Raw genomic sequence first — 18142 nt, 5'->3', positions numbered from 1 at the left:
CAAATAATCATGGCAGGTTTATGCATAATGGTGAAAAACATAAAACAACTCAAATGTTCATCAATAAGTAAATGGATAAACAAATTAGGGTATACCCATACAATGGAATGTTATTCAGGAGTCAAAAGATAACAAGGAATCATGGATCACCACATCAAAAACTAATGATGTATTGTATGGTGACTAACATCACAAAATAAAATAAAATAAAATTTTAAAAAAGGTAATAAGCTACTTTTATATGCCACCAGATGGCAACACATTTTGCTACAAAAATAACTTTGCTAAGTGACAGAAGCTAAGCACAAAAGGATACGCACTGTATGATTCTATTTACGTCAAGCCTAGAAAAGACAAATCTCATCTAGAGTGACAGAAAGCAGATCAGTGGTTGTAAGAGCCTGAAGTCGGGGTTGGGAGTGGGGGGTAGTTCACTGAAAAGATATAGAAGGGGAAATTTGGAGTCATAAAAATATTCTAGATCTTGATTGTGGTGGTGGCAATATAAATGTATCTATTTGTCAAAATTTATTGAACTGTATACTTAGGATGGATATATTTTATTTGTATAAATACAACTCAATCAAGTTGATTAAAAAAGCAATAATTTCACTTCTAGGAATCTACCCTATGGAAATAATCTGAAACACAAACAAAGCTTAAAACTTGATGGTGTTTATAACAATGAAAACTGAAAACATCCTGTACCCTAGATTAGAGAGTAATTACAGAAAGTCAGATAAATTGTGGCATATCCTCTCAGTGGGATATAGTAATCATACTGGTGTTTATAAGGAGTATACGATAACATCTAGACATATTTCTATCGTTATGCTAAGTGCAAAGAAACAGCACTCAGAAATTAAATATGTGGTATGTTTTAAGTGATATAAAAAATTAAGCATTTTCTTAAGTAACATGAAAGCAAAAGAATACAACAATAATATTAAGTTATTACTTTTTTCTAGTTTTCTGTCTTTAAAATATTTTCTTTAATGACAATATATTACCCTCATAATGAAGAAAATGAAAAGGAAGATATTACTAGTGAAAAACAAGCCATAATTTCAGAAACTGTGACACGTTATAAGATTAGAATGTTCTAGTCAGCAATTAGTATTGGAAAATGAGTGTCGGTTGGTAACAACATGTCAGTATTTCTATAAAGATGTCTAAGGAAGAGGATGTTCTGACTATAGTGACAAATCCCAGTTATCTCAGGTAGCACTGTCATATCCCTAGATTGGGGAAAGTATACAAAGTAATATTTCACTGATGTAAGCATCTTTTTGAAAATGCTCAATTCCCTACTTCTGAGACACTAAGAAATTTTCTGAGCTCTAATTTGTCTCCTGAGTGAGCCTTCTTAGGAGGAACAGGCTGCCTGGTAATAGATGGCCGGCCCAAATAACAGAGCCAGGTCTGTGAACCACTGAGAATGAATGAATTGTCAGCCTGATACTTGCATCCACACTTTTATCAGAGCAAGGCAGTTAGTTATACAGAGATAGATCACCCCTGGCTGAACCCATAATGTCATGTTGCTGAACCTACAAAGCTGGGGACCATATACTATTCTATAGTAATTACAATATAAGGAGCAAACAAAAATAGCAAAAATTCTCCCAACACCCTCGCTTTATAACAGTAGCAGAAACAGGTTTAGAAATAGATTTTCAGGTTATGCCAACTATATCCTGAGCTATGGTTTTTCTGCATGCTGTATGGAAACCCTGGAATGCTCATACTCACCAATGCTCTGTCCATCATCCCAGAATACCTGGCCTTCAGCTTTCCCATTGTTGTCCAATGCAACAATCAATCCCATAAATTTTTGTCGACTAGGGGAAAAAAAGGAGTTATTTTTTTCTCTAGATAATAGGTTGTAAGAATGAAGGACAGTTTCTGTTGAAAATATTACTCATCCATAACAAAAAAAATTAATGCATTAAAAATGTACATAAAAATACACATAAAGTTTCTAAAAATAGGTAAATTAAAATGTATCTTCTTTATAAAAGAGCTTATTGCACACCCCTCAAGTATTAACGTTTCCTAGATGGTTTAAAACAGAATTTCATTTTTTAAAATTATACACGAAAATGTCTACTATATAATACATTAAAACATGTAAATACCATTAAACTGAGATATACTTAGATATTTGTCTATGAAAATATATTTTGCAAAGAGAAATGGATTCCATCTCAAAGGATGTATGTGCAAACCAATTTTCATTAAGTATAGTCATATTTAAATTATTTTATGTAATGAAAGAAAATATTATATTGTTTGGAATTTTGAGTTGGTTTCTTTATAGTAGGGACTTATAAATAATTATGGTAAATAAATACCAAATATGTATAATCAATGTCCTTTGATTTGAATATACTTCAAAATATTTAATTTTTTAAAGATTTAACTTTTAATAATTAATACGAATTTGTTAGGCATGATCTTCTTGTGGATTAAAAATATAGACACTTAAAAAATCAAATAAACATACTTTACTTACATACGTATTATAAGTAATATGATAAGATATGAATTCCTTAGGAAGAAAACCACCAAACAACCCTCTAGTAGCTTCCAGATTGTTATAGAATAAAATGCAAAGTACTTGGTCTGCCATTTACCCCCACCATGACCTGATCCTAGCCTGCTTGAATTTTATTTCATCCCTCTTCCTATCTACTCTCCAATTAAACTGATTGGTTTACTATTCCCCAAACCAAACTCATTTTTCACCTCTAGCTCTTTAATGCTCCCAGAATATTTCTTTCCCTGTCTTCATATATTCAAATCCTGTTTATTATTCAAGACTCGGTTCAAAGCTCTCTTTCATGTGAAACCATGCTTTACACCATAAGGCTGAGTTAACTTCTCTCCTTTTGAATGGTTATAGTTCTTTTTATGTGTGTCTCTCTTGACATAACATGTTCCTTTTAATTTAGTATATATATACAAATATAAACATGCAAATATAAAATAAATATATGAGTATTTATATTTATATAAAATCTATCCTGAGTTGACCAATGTAGACCTGGAAATAAGTAATAAATCACCCTTGGATAGCCATCATCAATCAAGGAGCTCATTAATATTCCCAGCTTTTTTTTAATAATGTGGAAAGAGGTAAATGCTACTGCCCTCAAGAAAATTTTTACACCAGGGGTGATTGAGTGGCTCAGTCGATTAAGCCTTGGACTCTTGATTTTGGCTAAGGTCGTGATCTCAGGGTGGTGAGATCAAGCCCTCCTACTCGGTGCTCAGCATGGAGTGTCCTCCCCCTCTGCCCCTTCCCCCCACACCCCACCCCCACACATGCTCTCCATCTCTAAAAAAATAAAATAAAAATTAAAGAAAATTTTTGCCCCAGGCCTGGGACGCAGAGCTACAGATAAAAGATCTCCCCAAGACTGACTTCATGAATGCATTCTCCCCCAGACCCCAGTCAGAAGGCACTTATGGAATTGAATCAATGAGAGGGTCTGTGATTGGGCTTCTGTATGCACAGAGCCCTGGTTAGGGCAGACCGCGTCTGTGAGGATGCCTCATTATGACAAAGGGAGGCCATCAGTACCATCACTCCTCCTTACCTGGCGCGAGTGTTCATCGCAGGCTCCTGCCAAGGCAGGACGGAGCCTCCTCTGATATGAAGGTTGATGTGGTCAAGGGGAGCGCCCAGGATTTTCCACTCACCTGTCGACACACTGCCAGATTCCTAGGAGACGGAATATAAGCAAGGAAGGATGAAGATAAAGAGATGAAATGAATAGCTGCACGCTTTAATACAAGTCTTTCTAAGGAAGCATGGTCGAAAGTCAGCAAGGAAGAGCAAGTAAAAGAAGAAAAAAATCTCTGATTTCAGTTTTGTTAAAAACTCTGGAAATCTAGTCTTTTCTCTGTATTCTCCAGAAAAGGTGCAGGTGGGGGTGGGAGAAAAGTCAATGTGTTATGGGTGTTACATTTTACCTAATTATGCTTTTGTGGATACTTTTATTTAAGCAAACCTTGCGTGGCTGAAAGGCTGAAAATTACTGCCTTAGAAATTATGTGCCTCAAGGTCAGGAGAAAGTGCTGGCCACCCCTCCAGCCAGCAAGGACCAGTTTGGTTCTTCACAAAATATTTGAGTTCTTACCGTGCTGTAGTCATACCAACGGCCCCTGGGAAAATAAGCACGGGTCTCAAAAGTGTTCTGAAACATAAAATTGACACATTATTATGTATATTCCAATAACTTAATTATTAAAATTCTTTCTGTAGGATTAAGATAACAATGGGAATTTTATTAATGATTTTAAGAGTTTGGGAAGTTCTAAAATTTTTTTTAAGATTTTTTAGAAGATTTTATTTATTTATTTGAGAGAAAGAGAGAGAGCACAGAGGGGGAGGCAGAGGGAGAAGCAGGCTCCCCGCTGAGCCAGGAGCCAGACATGGGGCTCAATCCCAGGACCCTAAGATCATGACCCAAGCCAAAGGCAGATGCTTAACCCACTGAGTCACTCAGGCACCCTGAGTTTGGGAAGTTTGATTGAAAAAGATCTGATAAAATTCTTCAAACATAAAGAAAACTTAATTTTTTAAAAAGGTAAACTTTACAACGATGCAGGGTAACAAGACACTAAAATGAGAAATCAGTTGGGGTTGTGAGGTTTTCACTAATGGGGATTTTGAAAAAAGGAAAAGATCTCCCTTGTGTGTTCTAGAAAGGTGTTTGCTGGAAAACAGCGAGCAGGACAAGATGATCTTTAAAATGCCCTTCTTGTACTTGAGATTATGTGACTGAGGGCTTCTGATCTGTGATGGAAAACTCACACTTTCCAGCACGGGGCTGATTAAGAGGGCAGGACCCAACATGAACTGACAGTCTATATCCCATGTTTTGCTGTCATTCGTAAACCTTAAAAAAAAAAAGAAAAAAAAAAGTATGAAAACCCTACCAAAGTGTTAGGACTGTTGCAGAGGGCTCTCCCCCAGACATGGCCAGAACCTCTGCTTGGGGGAACAGGCTGTACTCACTCATGGAGAAGGGGTCGGACGACAGTGCTGCCCTCAACGTGAGCTTTATGCATCAAAGTGTAGAGATAGGGCAGCAGGGTGTATCTGGTCTGAAGGACTTTTCTGGAGAACATCTCGAAGGTGGAATTCCAGGCCACAGGGTCTTGTCTCTAAAGAGATAAAGGAACACGTGTCAGATATCTCTTTATGCCATCCTAACGCTATCAGAAAAAGGTCAGCAGACACATGTCCCATGTACCAGTTACACAGATCCCACCCTTCATTTCTATCCCATCCTTTCTCTTGCCCCTGCTGTCCAACTAAACTGGGGCTACTTGCTTCCCATTCTTTATCACAGACTCCTAAGTCCCCTGCACAGGGCTGGAGAGATGGGTCTCTCTGCAGCACTGATGGAGCTTGGATGGATTTGAGTAAAATAAAAATTCTCTAAGGAAAAGGAGCTTCTTCTAGTTTAGCCCCATAGGGAGCTACAAACCCTACTGTCCTCATAGGCATGTATTCCCCAAGACATGAGCAAAAGGATATTCCTGAGGATTGCTTATAACTCTGGGGTTTTGAACTCTGTGGGTTTTCTATGAACTGGAGGTTCTGATTTTTATGATTTTTCCTCAACAAAGAAGTCTGCTACTTTTGAGGGTAATAAAGAAGTTGTGATTTGAGCACCAGCTGCCACCTCACCCTTGTCCCGATGGTGTTGTGGTTTCTGGAAAAAGGGTAAAAGGCCCCCAGTTGCATCCAGCGAACACACATCTCATATTCGGCATTTCCAAAGAAGCCACAAATATCCGCTCCTGTCTGAGAAGATGCAAAATCAGAACATGAGGTGGGACTTTTGTAGGTTGCAGACACGCTGGAATCCGACTGAGTAATTAATAATGGTCCCAATGTAACTTACATACGGTATTCCAAAGAGACTGAACTCCATCATGCCTGCAATGAGAAGACACAGCTGTGTTGGACAAAGTAGCCCTTTCAGAGGGTAGGTTTGCCCTGTCTCTTCCATACCCGATTTCGAAGCCCTGGGCCACCCATGATGAAAATATCCAAAGATGGGTAGAGACTACAACTCATACCCACAGAGAAGTCAACGCCTGCTGCTTTCTCTGCCCATGTGGATGATACGTAGACATAACCAGTGTGGCCGCGGGCATCCAACCCAGTCCCCTCCCTGCCAGCAGAGGCCCCTGGGAGGAAGCCCACACACCAATGATCGATTTCCTCAGCTGGTCCCACGCGGCCATGTTGTCGCCCAGCCAGTGGCCTCCCCAGCGGCCAGAAGACGGGAATGTGGAGCGGGTGATGATGACCCCTCGCTGTCCCGTCACCTCCTGCACAGCTCTGGTTGGAAGGGAACAAGGAGGTGACTTGGGGGTGAATTCGAAGATGGACAGCCATGGGGCTTCATTACAGAGAGCCGCGCCAGTCTGGAGTATGAGCTGGCAATGGTTTTCCACTTGGAGCCAGAAAGCGTCTTCCCTGGAAGCATCTACTATTCAAAGGTGACGCTAAGAGTCACAGCAGGACAACTGGAGATCCATCATCCCCTAAATGTGGATTTCCTTTCTTAAAAAAAAAAAAAATTGAATTAACTAGTTGCCTACATAGAGGTGGCAGGAAGGAGTGGGGTGAGGTGTGAGACAGGTGTTTACGGAACAATTACTCGAACCAGGTATCAGCTTGGTCGCTCCCATGTCTACTGCCTCACAACCTCCTGAGAAGGTTTCCTTGGCCTCCTTTTACTGTTATAAAACTGAGGCTCAGAGAACTTAGACAATTTGTCAGAGGACATTTAAAGACCAAGGAGGCAGAGCCAGGATCCAAATAAAAGTATATATGACTAGAGCTCTTTGGTAATACTCTCTCTCTGTGCTACTCCTCACAAAGTGGGATACATCTGGCACACAAGGACAAATATACACAAAAGGTGTTCAAATATCTGGCTACGGAAGGCGGGTCTTCTGCCTGCAGTCTCAGTAAGAAAATAAAAACAATTGTGTGAGAGGAAAATCAATGGAACAAAAAGAGAAAGGCTATTAACAGATCCGAGTAGGTAATGCAATCCACATATTTGCTGAAGAAAGCATTACAAATCAATAGACACAGATGAATTATTCAGTAAATGATGTCAGGAAAAGCTACTGGGGTAAAGATTAATCCATTAGGTCACTTCCAATATTTCACACCAACATAAACCCCCACGTGGATGGACCCCCCCCCCCCACATACCCCTGCCCTCCACACACACATGTCTGAGAGATAATGAAGGCCTGAAATAAGGCAGGGATAGAGAGGAAGGGTAGATGTGAGTGATGCAAAGGGCTTTGTCACTGACCATTGCAGAACTCTAAAAATTAACCAGCTCTAGAAAGAAATGACTAATGTCTGTCCAAGAAAAACCGCTAAATCTTGGCAGGACAGCGCGGTGTGCGGGATTTGAACTTGGGGCTGTTCTCAGCCGACCCCATCCCTAGTTCAGTGCAGCCCTGCAGCAGCCTCAGAGGTCTGACCTCTCTGGGGGCTCTGTGGAAAGCACCAGCCCCCGAGCATAATTAACACTTCTGTTCTAGCGTCCAGCCCCCTCGAAAATCTCTATTCCCAAGGTGTTGCGGCCATTTGATTGGACTCAGAGCTCAACTCAGCAGGGGAAAACAAATTCTCAAGCCGGGGAATTACCAAAACAATAACCATTTTCTGGCACCATCATAGGTATTCAGACTGGGGTTCAGTTGGGACAAACAAAGCTCGGCTGGTCTTAGAGTAAATCCTGGAGAAGTAGCACCAGGGAGAACTTTGTAAAGCTCCTACATATTCCTGGGGACCGAAAAGACAGCACATGCACAAGGCTCTGGGCAAGCCCAGCAAAGAGCCATGAAAGGACAAAGTTCTGGTGACTCACTTCTGGCTGCACCTGAGGTCCTGAGTCAGCAGGAAGCGAAAGGTCTTACAAACTGCCTCAAGGTGAGGGTGTGGCTTCTCCTACTTGTCCCCTTGGCAAAGGGTGGAAGACACAGAGGCAAGGAATCCAGGGGACCAGGAAGGCCTTAACATTCCCTTCAGTTTGACTAAATTTTAGGCAGGTTTCTTCCTTTTTTTTTTTTTAAGTTTATTTATTTATTTGTTTAATCTCTACACCCAACATGGGACTCAAACTCATGACCCCGAGATCAAGAGTTGCATGCTCTGGGGATTGAGCCAGCCACTCTAGGAACACACTCACTCGTAGGTGGGTCTGGCCTGGGCCCATCCGTACAGGCTGTGGACGTCGTAGTGCCGCACCCGCGAGCCATCTGGCAGGACCTGCTCACTCTCCATGCACAGGGTCTTGCTGCTCAGGCCCCTGTCCCTGGACTCCAAATCTGAGCGGAAATGCGAGTTACTTCCCGAACAACTTGCTTTGTGCACTCACAAGAAATGCTCATTAGCTTGCTATTTCTCCATTTCACTCAACGACTTTGTCACCCATAACAGTTCCAATTTCAAGAATTATTTTGTCTACAAAATCAACATGCTGTGGGGCGCCTGGGTGGCTCAGTTGGTTAAGCGACTGCCTTCGGCTCAGGTCATGATCCTGGAGTCCCGGGATCGAGTCCCATATCGGGCTCCTTGCTCAGCAGGGGGTCTGCTTCTCCCTCTGACCCTCCCCCCTCTCATGTGCTCTCTCTCTCATTCTCTCTCTCAAATAAATAAATAAAATCTTAAAAAAAAAAAAATCAACATGCTGTGACTTTATAACTAATGAAGGGTAAGGACAGGGTGTGGAGCTGGGAAAGGCACGCTTCATTGTCCTCTGCTATTTATAGAGTGCCATCAGAGCCCACTTATCAGCACAAGAAACTCCTTTGTTGTTATGACTGTTTTTTCCCACTAGATGGTAACATTCTCAAGGGAATAGATCTTGTTTCAATCAACTGTATGAAGGTCTCTAAATTTTCTGATTTGTTAGCACTTGTCTGATACATAAATATTGAGGGGGGAAGGAGTAGGAAGGAAGGAAGGAAAGAGGGAAGGAGGGGAGGGAGGGAAGGAGGAGGGAAAGGAACACAGGTGTTAGTGAGACTTGGACAGCATAACCGTGACTAAACGTCAAGAAACTTAGCAGATTCTGTCCCACAAACTACTTGTTTGGTGCTTCTAAGAAGGTGAGTTGCTTCCTTCCCTGGGTTTCTGTAAGGTGAGAGGATTCAACTTTCTGAGATGCCTTTGATGGTAAGGTCCTATAATGCTCTATTTCCGTTTGTACCACAGGACTACTAGGGCATGTCCTTCATGAAGAGTCTGTGGACATGGGCAGAGAGTACAGAGCCTAGATTTTCATTCTTTAATCAAAATATTCTGTGTGTCGGGGTGGGGGGGTTGTTTAAAGTGTGAGCAATCAGTTCATAGTTACAAATGTAATCATGCATTGCTTGGTTTCTTTCATAATACATCATGTCATTATTTCTATGTCTGATTAGTAATTCACACTTGTTCAAGGTTATTCTATTTGGGATTTTATGTCATGTGTACAAGTATTTTCTTTCTCCAAAATTAGGCTTTGCTTTGACAATAAGAGGAAAACTTTCAGAGTTTTGATGAAGGAATCATTTACATACATGGCATATAGGGTGGATCATTAAGAATTCCATCGCTGCAGCCCCTGACAGATCCATCCACAAAGTTTGATGGCTCATTCATATCCTGCAATGAGTTAACAAGAAAGATTCTGTGATGTCAGAGGCAGTGTGGCCTTGGCTCTGAAGGACACCGCTTCACAGAGGTGAACACATCTTATTTAAGCCCTCAGCTAATAATTTCATTGACTCTGTTTACTCTAAGGCATTGACCCAAATGGACTCTAAGAACCCATGTTCATCTAAGTAGAGTGTGAAACTCCTAGTTTACCTGGCATTTTTAAATTTGTGAGGATTACTTCACAGTAGCAAAAATATGGAGATTATGCTGAATCCATGACCTAAGGAGATTCCTTGATACATCTCCCCACACAAGAAACCCATCTTTGTTTTCCTATGTGTGAATTACTCACTTTTTATCTGTGGCCAATGGTTGCTATTATATTCCCCTACTCTTTCTTAGTCCAGTAGCTTGGACTAATTCTGACATCAGCAGAGACCAAACACAAGGAGGAGTGTCTCGCTTTCTGCAGTAGATGCTGTCCTGAAGAGTTGTGGGTAACTCAGAACCAAATCTGGAAATCAAATCATACTTGGGGGATTTATTACTTAAGTACAAGAAGTAGCGGTTCCTGAGGTGAAAATTCACTGCCTACTTTGTTAGCAGAAAAGTGAAGGTTTTGTAAATTGGACTACCTTAAACAGGACATACTAGGGCAAAGGCAAGTATTTGGGGAACTATTTACTATTTTGAGTTTTTCAGCCGTATCTGCCCGCCAGCAGAACAAAAATCCCAGAGCAATCATCTCCCTAGTCCTCAAAGCTACCCACAGCTCTTCCCTCTTTGCTTTGCCTATATTTGGGCTAATCTTTCATACATCCGCTCTGGGCCGATCCACCCTGAGAATAGTGGCCAGAGAAGCCCCAGGGCGGCCAGGGGGCTTGTAGGTCTGTCTCTGGGTGAATTATGAGCTTCTTTCAGCCTAGCCCGGACCTGTGAAGCCCTTGAGAGCTGGCCTAGAATACGCTCAGGATTTCAGGCCACTGGACAGTGAGGAAGAAAACTGGAATGCTGATATGCCGCCCATCCCTAGAAAAGCACAAATAGAAGAGCCTTTGGACCATGTCCTGCAGACATTTCAGGAAGCCCTGCTCTTAAGCCCAACTGACATGTGTAAGCAACATCTGAACCGGCCTTTGAAGATGAGTCTGTACCAGCACTATGGTGAACGCCTATTGTCTCTTGCATTCATGCCTTGCCCGCCCCAGCTCCGTCCTATATCACAGGATGGGCCCTCAGGCTCCCCTAGCATCTGCTTCTGGGTAGTTTGGCCAGTGGGAGGCACTGGCCAGCGACCGGAGGGTGGGAGATAAGAGAAGCTGGGGTCTATGTCCCTCTCCCCCTTTCTCTGGCAGCATCTTCCGTAGCGGCACATATCCTCCATGGGCTTCGGCTTCTGCAGGCATGTTCCTGGGCAGACCCACAATCATCTCTGTGTCTCTGGGGGTCCAGCACCTCAACTGTATAAGAGTATTCCTCTCTCTCACTCCTCCAGCCTTAGCTCCCTCCTTTGCTTGTCTCTGAATTGCCTCTCCATGGTTTGACTCCTAACATTTCCAAAGAAAAACCAACTAAGCGTGCACTTACAATCCACAATCCGTCAAACTTTAAGCTCTTCTCTGACTCTTCAGAATTCGCATACAGCTCTTTTATTTCCGTCTTCCACCATGCAGCCGTGCTATTACGTAAGAAGTCAGGAAAAGCCACGTAGGCTCTGTACAGCTGTAGGAGTAAACACATACTCTCACATTGGGTCTTTGCCTGTCCGGCTGTCCGGGAAGGGGAGTCTGGGGACCAGGAAGGGGTGAGGAGCAGGTACTTGTGCAAGGCACTGCCCCTCTCAGGGTCTGAAACTAGCCTCAGGCTCTGCTGTTGCTTCTACAGAGTTTACTGTGAACACAAAGATCAGAGAAGGCTGACTGCATTCATTATTCTCCTAGAAGGAGGTTAGAGAGTGTTAAATCCCCTTTAAACATGAGATTTGTTTAATGACTGGGCCTTTAATCCTATGAACTGCAAAATTAACTATCTGTGTCTAAATGATCAAACTTTAGACATACAAATGTTTTTTTCTACACTGGTCAAACAAAGGAGACCAGTCACCCAGGGAAAAGGGAGCTGCCGAGTTTAAAGGGGCTGCTAGATGCCCAGGCTGATATGGCATCAAATGCTGAGTTCAAAAACATTACCCCTTTTGAACTGGCTGGCATATTGTCTTATATGGGCACGATTCATCAAAACCCCAGTCTGTCCATAACCTCTCCAGGGAAAATATTCTGGACTTCAATTCATTATTTTTCAAGCACCATTGGATTTAAACAAAATACGACCTATTAAAGGCATACATGTGAAGACATTTCACTTGATTTCCCTCTACACATTTCCAGTTTAGTTGCTTATTATGTTTTCTGTTTGAGGATCTCATTCTACCAAGAAATTACCAGTTGACAAGCATGCTCAGAGAGCTGCTTAACCAAGTGCTGGGATAAGACTCGTAAGTATCCAGATGTTTAGGGCAACGTGGACAGAAATCTGCACGTAACTATACCTTAACCTGAGTTTCATGGTCAAGGGATGTATCCACATTCACATTGGGCAGTTCTGGCCAAACCTAGAGAAAAAAGAAGAAAAATTAAAACCTCTAAAAGGCATTGCACATGGACCATGAGATGATTCACGTGTCAGACTCTAATGACATGCATCTCCATAAAATTCTTGGAGATCTTTGCCATTAATTAAATTGTAAAATCTGAATATATGGAATTCTGTTAGGGGAAAATAGGCTAGGGTCCCTTGACTCATTTCATAAGCTTTCAAAATCATTAAGTTCAAAAATAAAATGAGCTAAATCTGTTTTAAATACATCCTCTGAACAATCACCTTTCAAATGTCTGCTCTGAGATCTGTCATAGACATATAACAAAATTCTCTTCAAAAATAACAAATTTAAAACATGACTCTAAAGAACTAAGATTGATTTCATTCACAACCTATAAACTTAGCCTCAATATTCTTAAGCAGCATTATCACTTATTGGGGACCCCAAATACACATAGCATTAAAAAAATCCAGAGTTTCAACCAATCTCATCTGTATCTAGAAGGACATTAACTATATACATTAATTAATTAATCCATTCAGCAAACGCTTACTGACACTACATGATAGGCACTGTATCTACTGAGATTTAAGTAAGAAATAGCCATTGTTTTCTTTTTTTTTCCCTAAAGATGTATTTATTTGAGAGAGAGAGATAGGGAAGAGAGAGCATGAGCGAGAGGAGGGGCAGAGGGAGAGAGAATCCTCAAACAGACTCCTCATTGAGCAGGGAGCCCAATGTGGAACTCAATCCCAGGACCCTGAGCTGAAACCAAGAGTTGGACTCTCAACCCACTGAGTCACCCAGGAGTCCCTCTAGCCCTTGTTTTCTAAGAGTTTACAGATAAAATGTGCGTGCTAAGTGACATGCTATCCTCTCTGAGGATACTAATATAGGAAAAAGAAGAAATAGGGAGAGTTAAACTGGTCATTGGATGCTTCCTAGGGGGGTACATTTGAGCTGGTCTTGAAGTGCAGGTATTATTTGGATAAGCTGAGAAGGCAACATTCAAAGGCACGGTGAGCATGGCATGCACCTAGAACAATAGGAAATAGCACAGATTCAGACTCTGCTCTGAATCGTGCCTAGGAGCTTCTGTCATCTGGGGTTAGGAAGTTCACCTACAATCCTGTTGCTATAAATCAAACAGATGAAGACTGAGGTCACAAAAAGGAACTAAAGGAGACATGAGGAGAGGGAGAATTTACAGGGCTTAATGATTTATTTCGATATGGAGGATGCTAAGCATCATAGGTCAAAGATGAACACAAGTTTTGAGTATGGGTGCCTGGCAGGCAGAGACTTCAGAGCCATTCTTAAAGGACTTCTTTAGGTTTGATACATGACCCGCTGGAATGCATAAGGGGTGGAGCACCAGAATAGATCCAGATAATAGAACAAAGCTCACTGATATTTTAGAGAATTAGACCTGTAACCTTGGTCTTATTAATCAGCATCAGGCAGATTTCTACTCATTCATAATTTATTAATTACCCATATATTTTGCCAAGATTTATTGACAGCCTCTTTTTTTTTTTTTTTTTTGACTGCCTCTTTTAATCAAGACATTCTGGTGCTGATTAATTATGGGCATCTTCTCCCAAGGCTCACCTTTCCCCAGACAATGTCATTGCTGTTGGGCCATTTGATGAACACATTGTTGTCCTGCCCTCTGGTGAATGGGCGATACTGGGTCTCATTGCCAGAAATGGCTGGGTCCTGCAATGAAAGGGTTTAAAACAGTGAACATGAGAAAAACATCTCCAAGACAAAAAACAAAAACAGAATACCCATAGATAATTTGCCTTATATCTATAAAATTCTTGAGGAATAAAGTATGCTGTTTGAAAACGTTCCTAGAGATAAACCAGGTTAATAAGACATTACCCTCCCATGAATAAAGCCAATTTATTGTGCTCCCACAGATATCAGTACTCCTTGAGAACATGAAGCTTCTTTCTTCTGTTCTGGGTCCAAAGTGGCTTCCCTGTTCACCCCATCCCATACCTGCCTCAGTTATTCTATAATAGTATCTTATTTCACAATTGTCATATAAATTATCACTATCTGAAATTATCTTTCTTTAATGTTTACTTATTGGCTATCTCTGTTTGGTAGAATAAAATCCCTATAAGGAAAAGGACAATGTCTTATTCATTGATTTAGATTACATACACGCACACACACACACACTTTTTAGAACAGTGATTTTCAAAGACCCAGTATTTGATTAATAACTGAATGAATGAATGAATGAATGAAAGTCAGCAAATAATGCTCTATTTCTTGGAAGCTAGAAGGGAGGACCGTTTGTAGGTAACTACTTCTGTGTTTATCAAAATATAGCCTCCAATGCAAAATAATGAATTGGTGTTCTAAATCTTAGCTCAGGTGCTTGTGAGTTTAATTAAGAAGAAGTAAGTCCCCTGAGCCTCACCATTGCCGGGTAATGATACAACTGGAGTGGCTTTTGAACCCCCTAAGGTAAAGATGAGACTAGAATATAGCTATTCCCTCGGAGGCACAGCTTGAAACAGTGAGGATTTTTGGATGTTTTTGCTATATTCAGTGTTTCAGTCCACAGTTCTAACTCTAACCAAGGGAATCGTAATAATAAATTACATCCCAGTGACAATTATGAAAAATAAATATTGCAAAGTATCACCATTGGAAAGCCATTTTTCATTTGTTCTGTCCTCCTTTATTTGCTTTTTAAAACTTTAAAAAATAATTATAGCTTCACAGGAAGTTGCAAAAAATGTTTGGGAAGTCTCGTGTACTCTCCATCTAGTTTCTCCCAATGGTACTATTTTACAGCCATGAACACAGAAACAGAAAATGGGCGCTAATCTTCTAAATACTTACCAGAATGAGAATGAATCTCATGCCACCAATCTTCATTTGCTCAATCAAGAGACTGAGGTTTTGGAAGCTGGGGCTGAGAGTGAAGCCCAGCTTCCGGTCCATGTAATCGATGTCTACATGCTGGACATCCTACAGGAAGGAGCAAGCAAGATGCTGGGGATCCCATGGCAGTATCCCTCAGGGCCCACAAATGGCTCTGCTGACCCCAGCCCAGGCCCCTCCTAATTTGTCCCATACCTTGCTACACTGACTTTTCAATTCTGCTGATTGAAATTGCTTTCTGATTCCTACATATGGATCACCTGTCCCCATCCTTTTCCTTCTGTTCCCCCAATTGGAATTCTCTCTCCTTTCCCTCCCTCGATTCATTTCTTTTCCACTCCTCAAATTTCAAACTGGTGAGCCCATCAAACCAAGTGCTAGTTGAATGTTCAAGAGTAGAAAGCAGGACTTCCCTGAGAAACAGAAAAGTGTAGTTTTATTTTCCCCCCTCCAGTAAATCTGATTGGATTTATTCACATTTAGAACTATATTATTATATAGCTGTCTAGAATGTGTATATTTATGCCATTCCATTTGACTTGATGGTCCATGAGATGAGAACCTTGTCTTCCTTTTTCTCTAAACAGTACCAGCCCAGACTTCTGCATGTGAAAGTCACTCAATCCAGGATTGGTGAGTGATGGCTAACATGGTTAATATTGAAGTTGAAAAAAAGAGGTGCTTCTTTTTAGCCTGAAGAGGATAATCACCCATATTGTCTTAAGATTCTAGGTAAAACTTGTTTGGGGAGCAGAGATTTGTGCAAAAGCCAAAGCTTGGAAAAGAATAAACCAACATACTATTAACACTGATCACCTTGGTGAGGTAGATCTCTGGAATTTTCATCTTTTAATTTTCCAATTTTTTCTAATTTACATTTAATAAGTATATGGTAGAGTAGTATATAAAAATAAAATACTTAAAGCCTGGATGAATATTTCAAATTATCTTTGATGAGAACATCATAACACTTTATTCTCATCTTCCAGTCATTAATTGTCCTCTAAACTCTCAGGAAGTGGACTGAAAGCAGAGAAAGAGCATAAGTGATGAGAAACTGATGATTACAGAGGAGGAAGGACATGCTATCTATGGACTTCTGCTTGCTGACAGCAATAACCTACACTTCTTCTGGCTTATGAAGGGGTCTACATTGTCATTGTGTGATATGCATATGTGGATATGTGTGCTTTAGAGAAGGTGAAGACTTGATTTTAACTGCTTTCTTTCATACTGTCACTTTATATCCATCCTCTCTAAGAACAATCACAATATAATCTGGGGTTGTCATCCTCGTGACATGATTCTCACTTAGAAGTTCCCAAAGTCATGGCTTAAGACCAGCCATGCCTACTGCAGGATATTCCTGGCAAAAGGCAGTGAGTAACAATATCCCTCAATCACACTGCCAATTACTGAAGAATTAATGCAAATTTCAATTTTGAACCCTTGATTTAAAAGGGTGGCATGAAATAAATTTAAAAAGCATGGTATTCCATACAAGACTAGCTCCACAGCTACATTTTCCTATATTGAAATAGTCATCAATAGTTTCCCTGAAGACAGTTTCAATCTATAATGAGGCACAAATTCCCATAACTAATCAAACCACGGACTGAGTGGGGGAATTCATACATAGGGAATCTGGGCCGCCATCATTGCCTCATACAATTGGGAGATCTCAGTATCATTCTGGTATCCGTAGCGACTTAGCTGGAATCCCAAGGCCCAGTATGGAGTCATTGCTGGCCGACCAATCAACTAGAATAAAAAAGAAAAATGGATCCAGGAAGAGTTTTGGGGAAAGGGAAGAAAAGTCTTATACTTGAAGCAACTTGAGCACTTCTACTGAGCACTGTCCAATCTCAGAGGCCTCGCTCAAGAAAAATCAGAAAGTCAAATAAATATGGAATGACCATCAGCATGCAGAATGACAGAAAATCTCCTGTGTTCTGGAGCTTCCACTCTCTATTACTGATTAGAGATTCTTAGGATGCTCAGCAAATAATTAAGAGACACATGTGGCATCTCTATGCCTTTATACCTGTAACATTAGCACCTAACTTCAGGAAAGACAGCAATAACGTAGTAGGAATACACAGGAGACATAGAAATAAAAATCGACCTATCTCAGTGCTAAGAACACGGTAATACCCAATAAACATTTGATTGTTTATCAATGCATAGAGTGAATTCTAACCTCAGTGTATTGTTGAGTTACAAGCTCAGGGGTTGGCCCCAAAACCATATAAAAGTCCAAAATCCCTCCTGTGGTGCGGTATGTTAGGGCAGGAGTGGGCTGGAATGACACATCTGTTAAAAAAAAAAAAGAAGAAGACAAGGAGTCCTTGGAACTATACATCACCCAGATAGGAAATCTGCCCTCAAATGTACTCTTCACTCTCTTTCTTTAAAGCTCTCCTTCTCTGGAAAGTTTTCTTTCATGTAGTGGAATAGATGGGTTTACAGGTACCCCAAACATAATCTTAATCTCAACATCTTGTATCACTCTGCGAAAGGAAGTTAAACTGTCACAGTAAAAGAAGGTCACGCAATTTGGTCAAAATTTTACCGCTAATACCTGGCCTAAGGTTCTTCATAAATCTGGAAGGAAGGAAGGGAAGGAAGGAAGGAAGGAAGGAAGGAAGGAAGGAAGGAAGGAAGGAAGGAAGGAAGGAAGGAAGGAAGGAAGGAAGGAAAAGTCAGTTTATCTATCCCATTTCCCTTGCCCTTGAATTTCTCTATTTCTATTGATATTCCAGATCCCAGGAAAGGGGTCACAGCTAGTTATGGTGGTACACAGGGAACATGCCTCTGTCTTACCCATGGCATTGCTGTTTAGCAGGAGCACCCCATGGGCACTGCCATCCTCCTCCAGTGCCATGTAGTAGGGGTGGACGCCATAGGAATTCTTCTTGTACTGGGGGAGCCATGGGGGA

At 41.1% G+C, this 18142-nt stretch overlaps 1 protein-coding gene across 1 annotated transcript in view; it reads right to left on the bottom strand.

The window, feature by feature from the left end:
• The window catches only part of MGAM2 (maltase-glucoamylase 2 (putative)), an 83212-nt gene that overhangs the window by 13109 nt on the left and 51961 nt on the right, over window positions 1-18142 (bottom strand). The window contains 17 exon segments of the mRNA XM_035020314.1: window positions 1753-1841; window positions 3603-3727; window positions 4146-4202; window positions 4823-4907; window positions 5027-5175; window positions 5705-5821; window positions 5922-5956; window positions 6231-6364; window positions 8244-8382; window positions 9619-9703; window positions 11285-11419; window positions 12246-12308; window positions 13908-14015; window positions 15162-15290; window positions 16839-16964; window positions 17404-17516; window positions 18027-18123. Of these exon segments, the coding sequence (XP_034876205.1) occupies window positions 1753-1841; window positions 3603-3727; window positions 4146-4202; window positions 4823-4907; window positions 5027-5175; window positions 5705-5821; window positions 5922-5956; window positions 6231-6364; window positions 8244-8382; window positions 9619-9703; window positions 11285-11419; window positions 12246-12308; window positions 13908-14015; window positions 15162-15290; window positions 16839-16964; window positions 17404-17516; window positions 18027-18123 (1786 nt within the window).

Source organism: Mirounga leonina, unplaced genomic scaffold (genome assembly GCF_011800145.1).
Source record: "Mirounga leonina isolate KUSES-001 unplaced genomic scaffold, KU_Mleo_1.0 Mir_174, whole genome shotgun sequence".
In the NCBI taxonomy this organism is placed as follows: Eukaryota; Metazoa; Chordata; class Mammalia; order Carnivora; family Phocidae; genus Mirounga; species Mirounga leonina.
The sequence above is the reverse complement of the archived record's forward strand: the minus strand, read 5'-3'. Positions and strand labels throughout refer to the sequence as shown.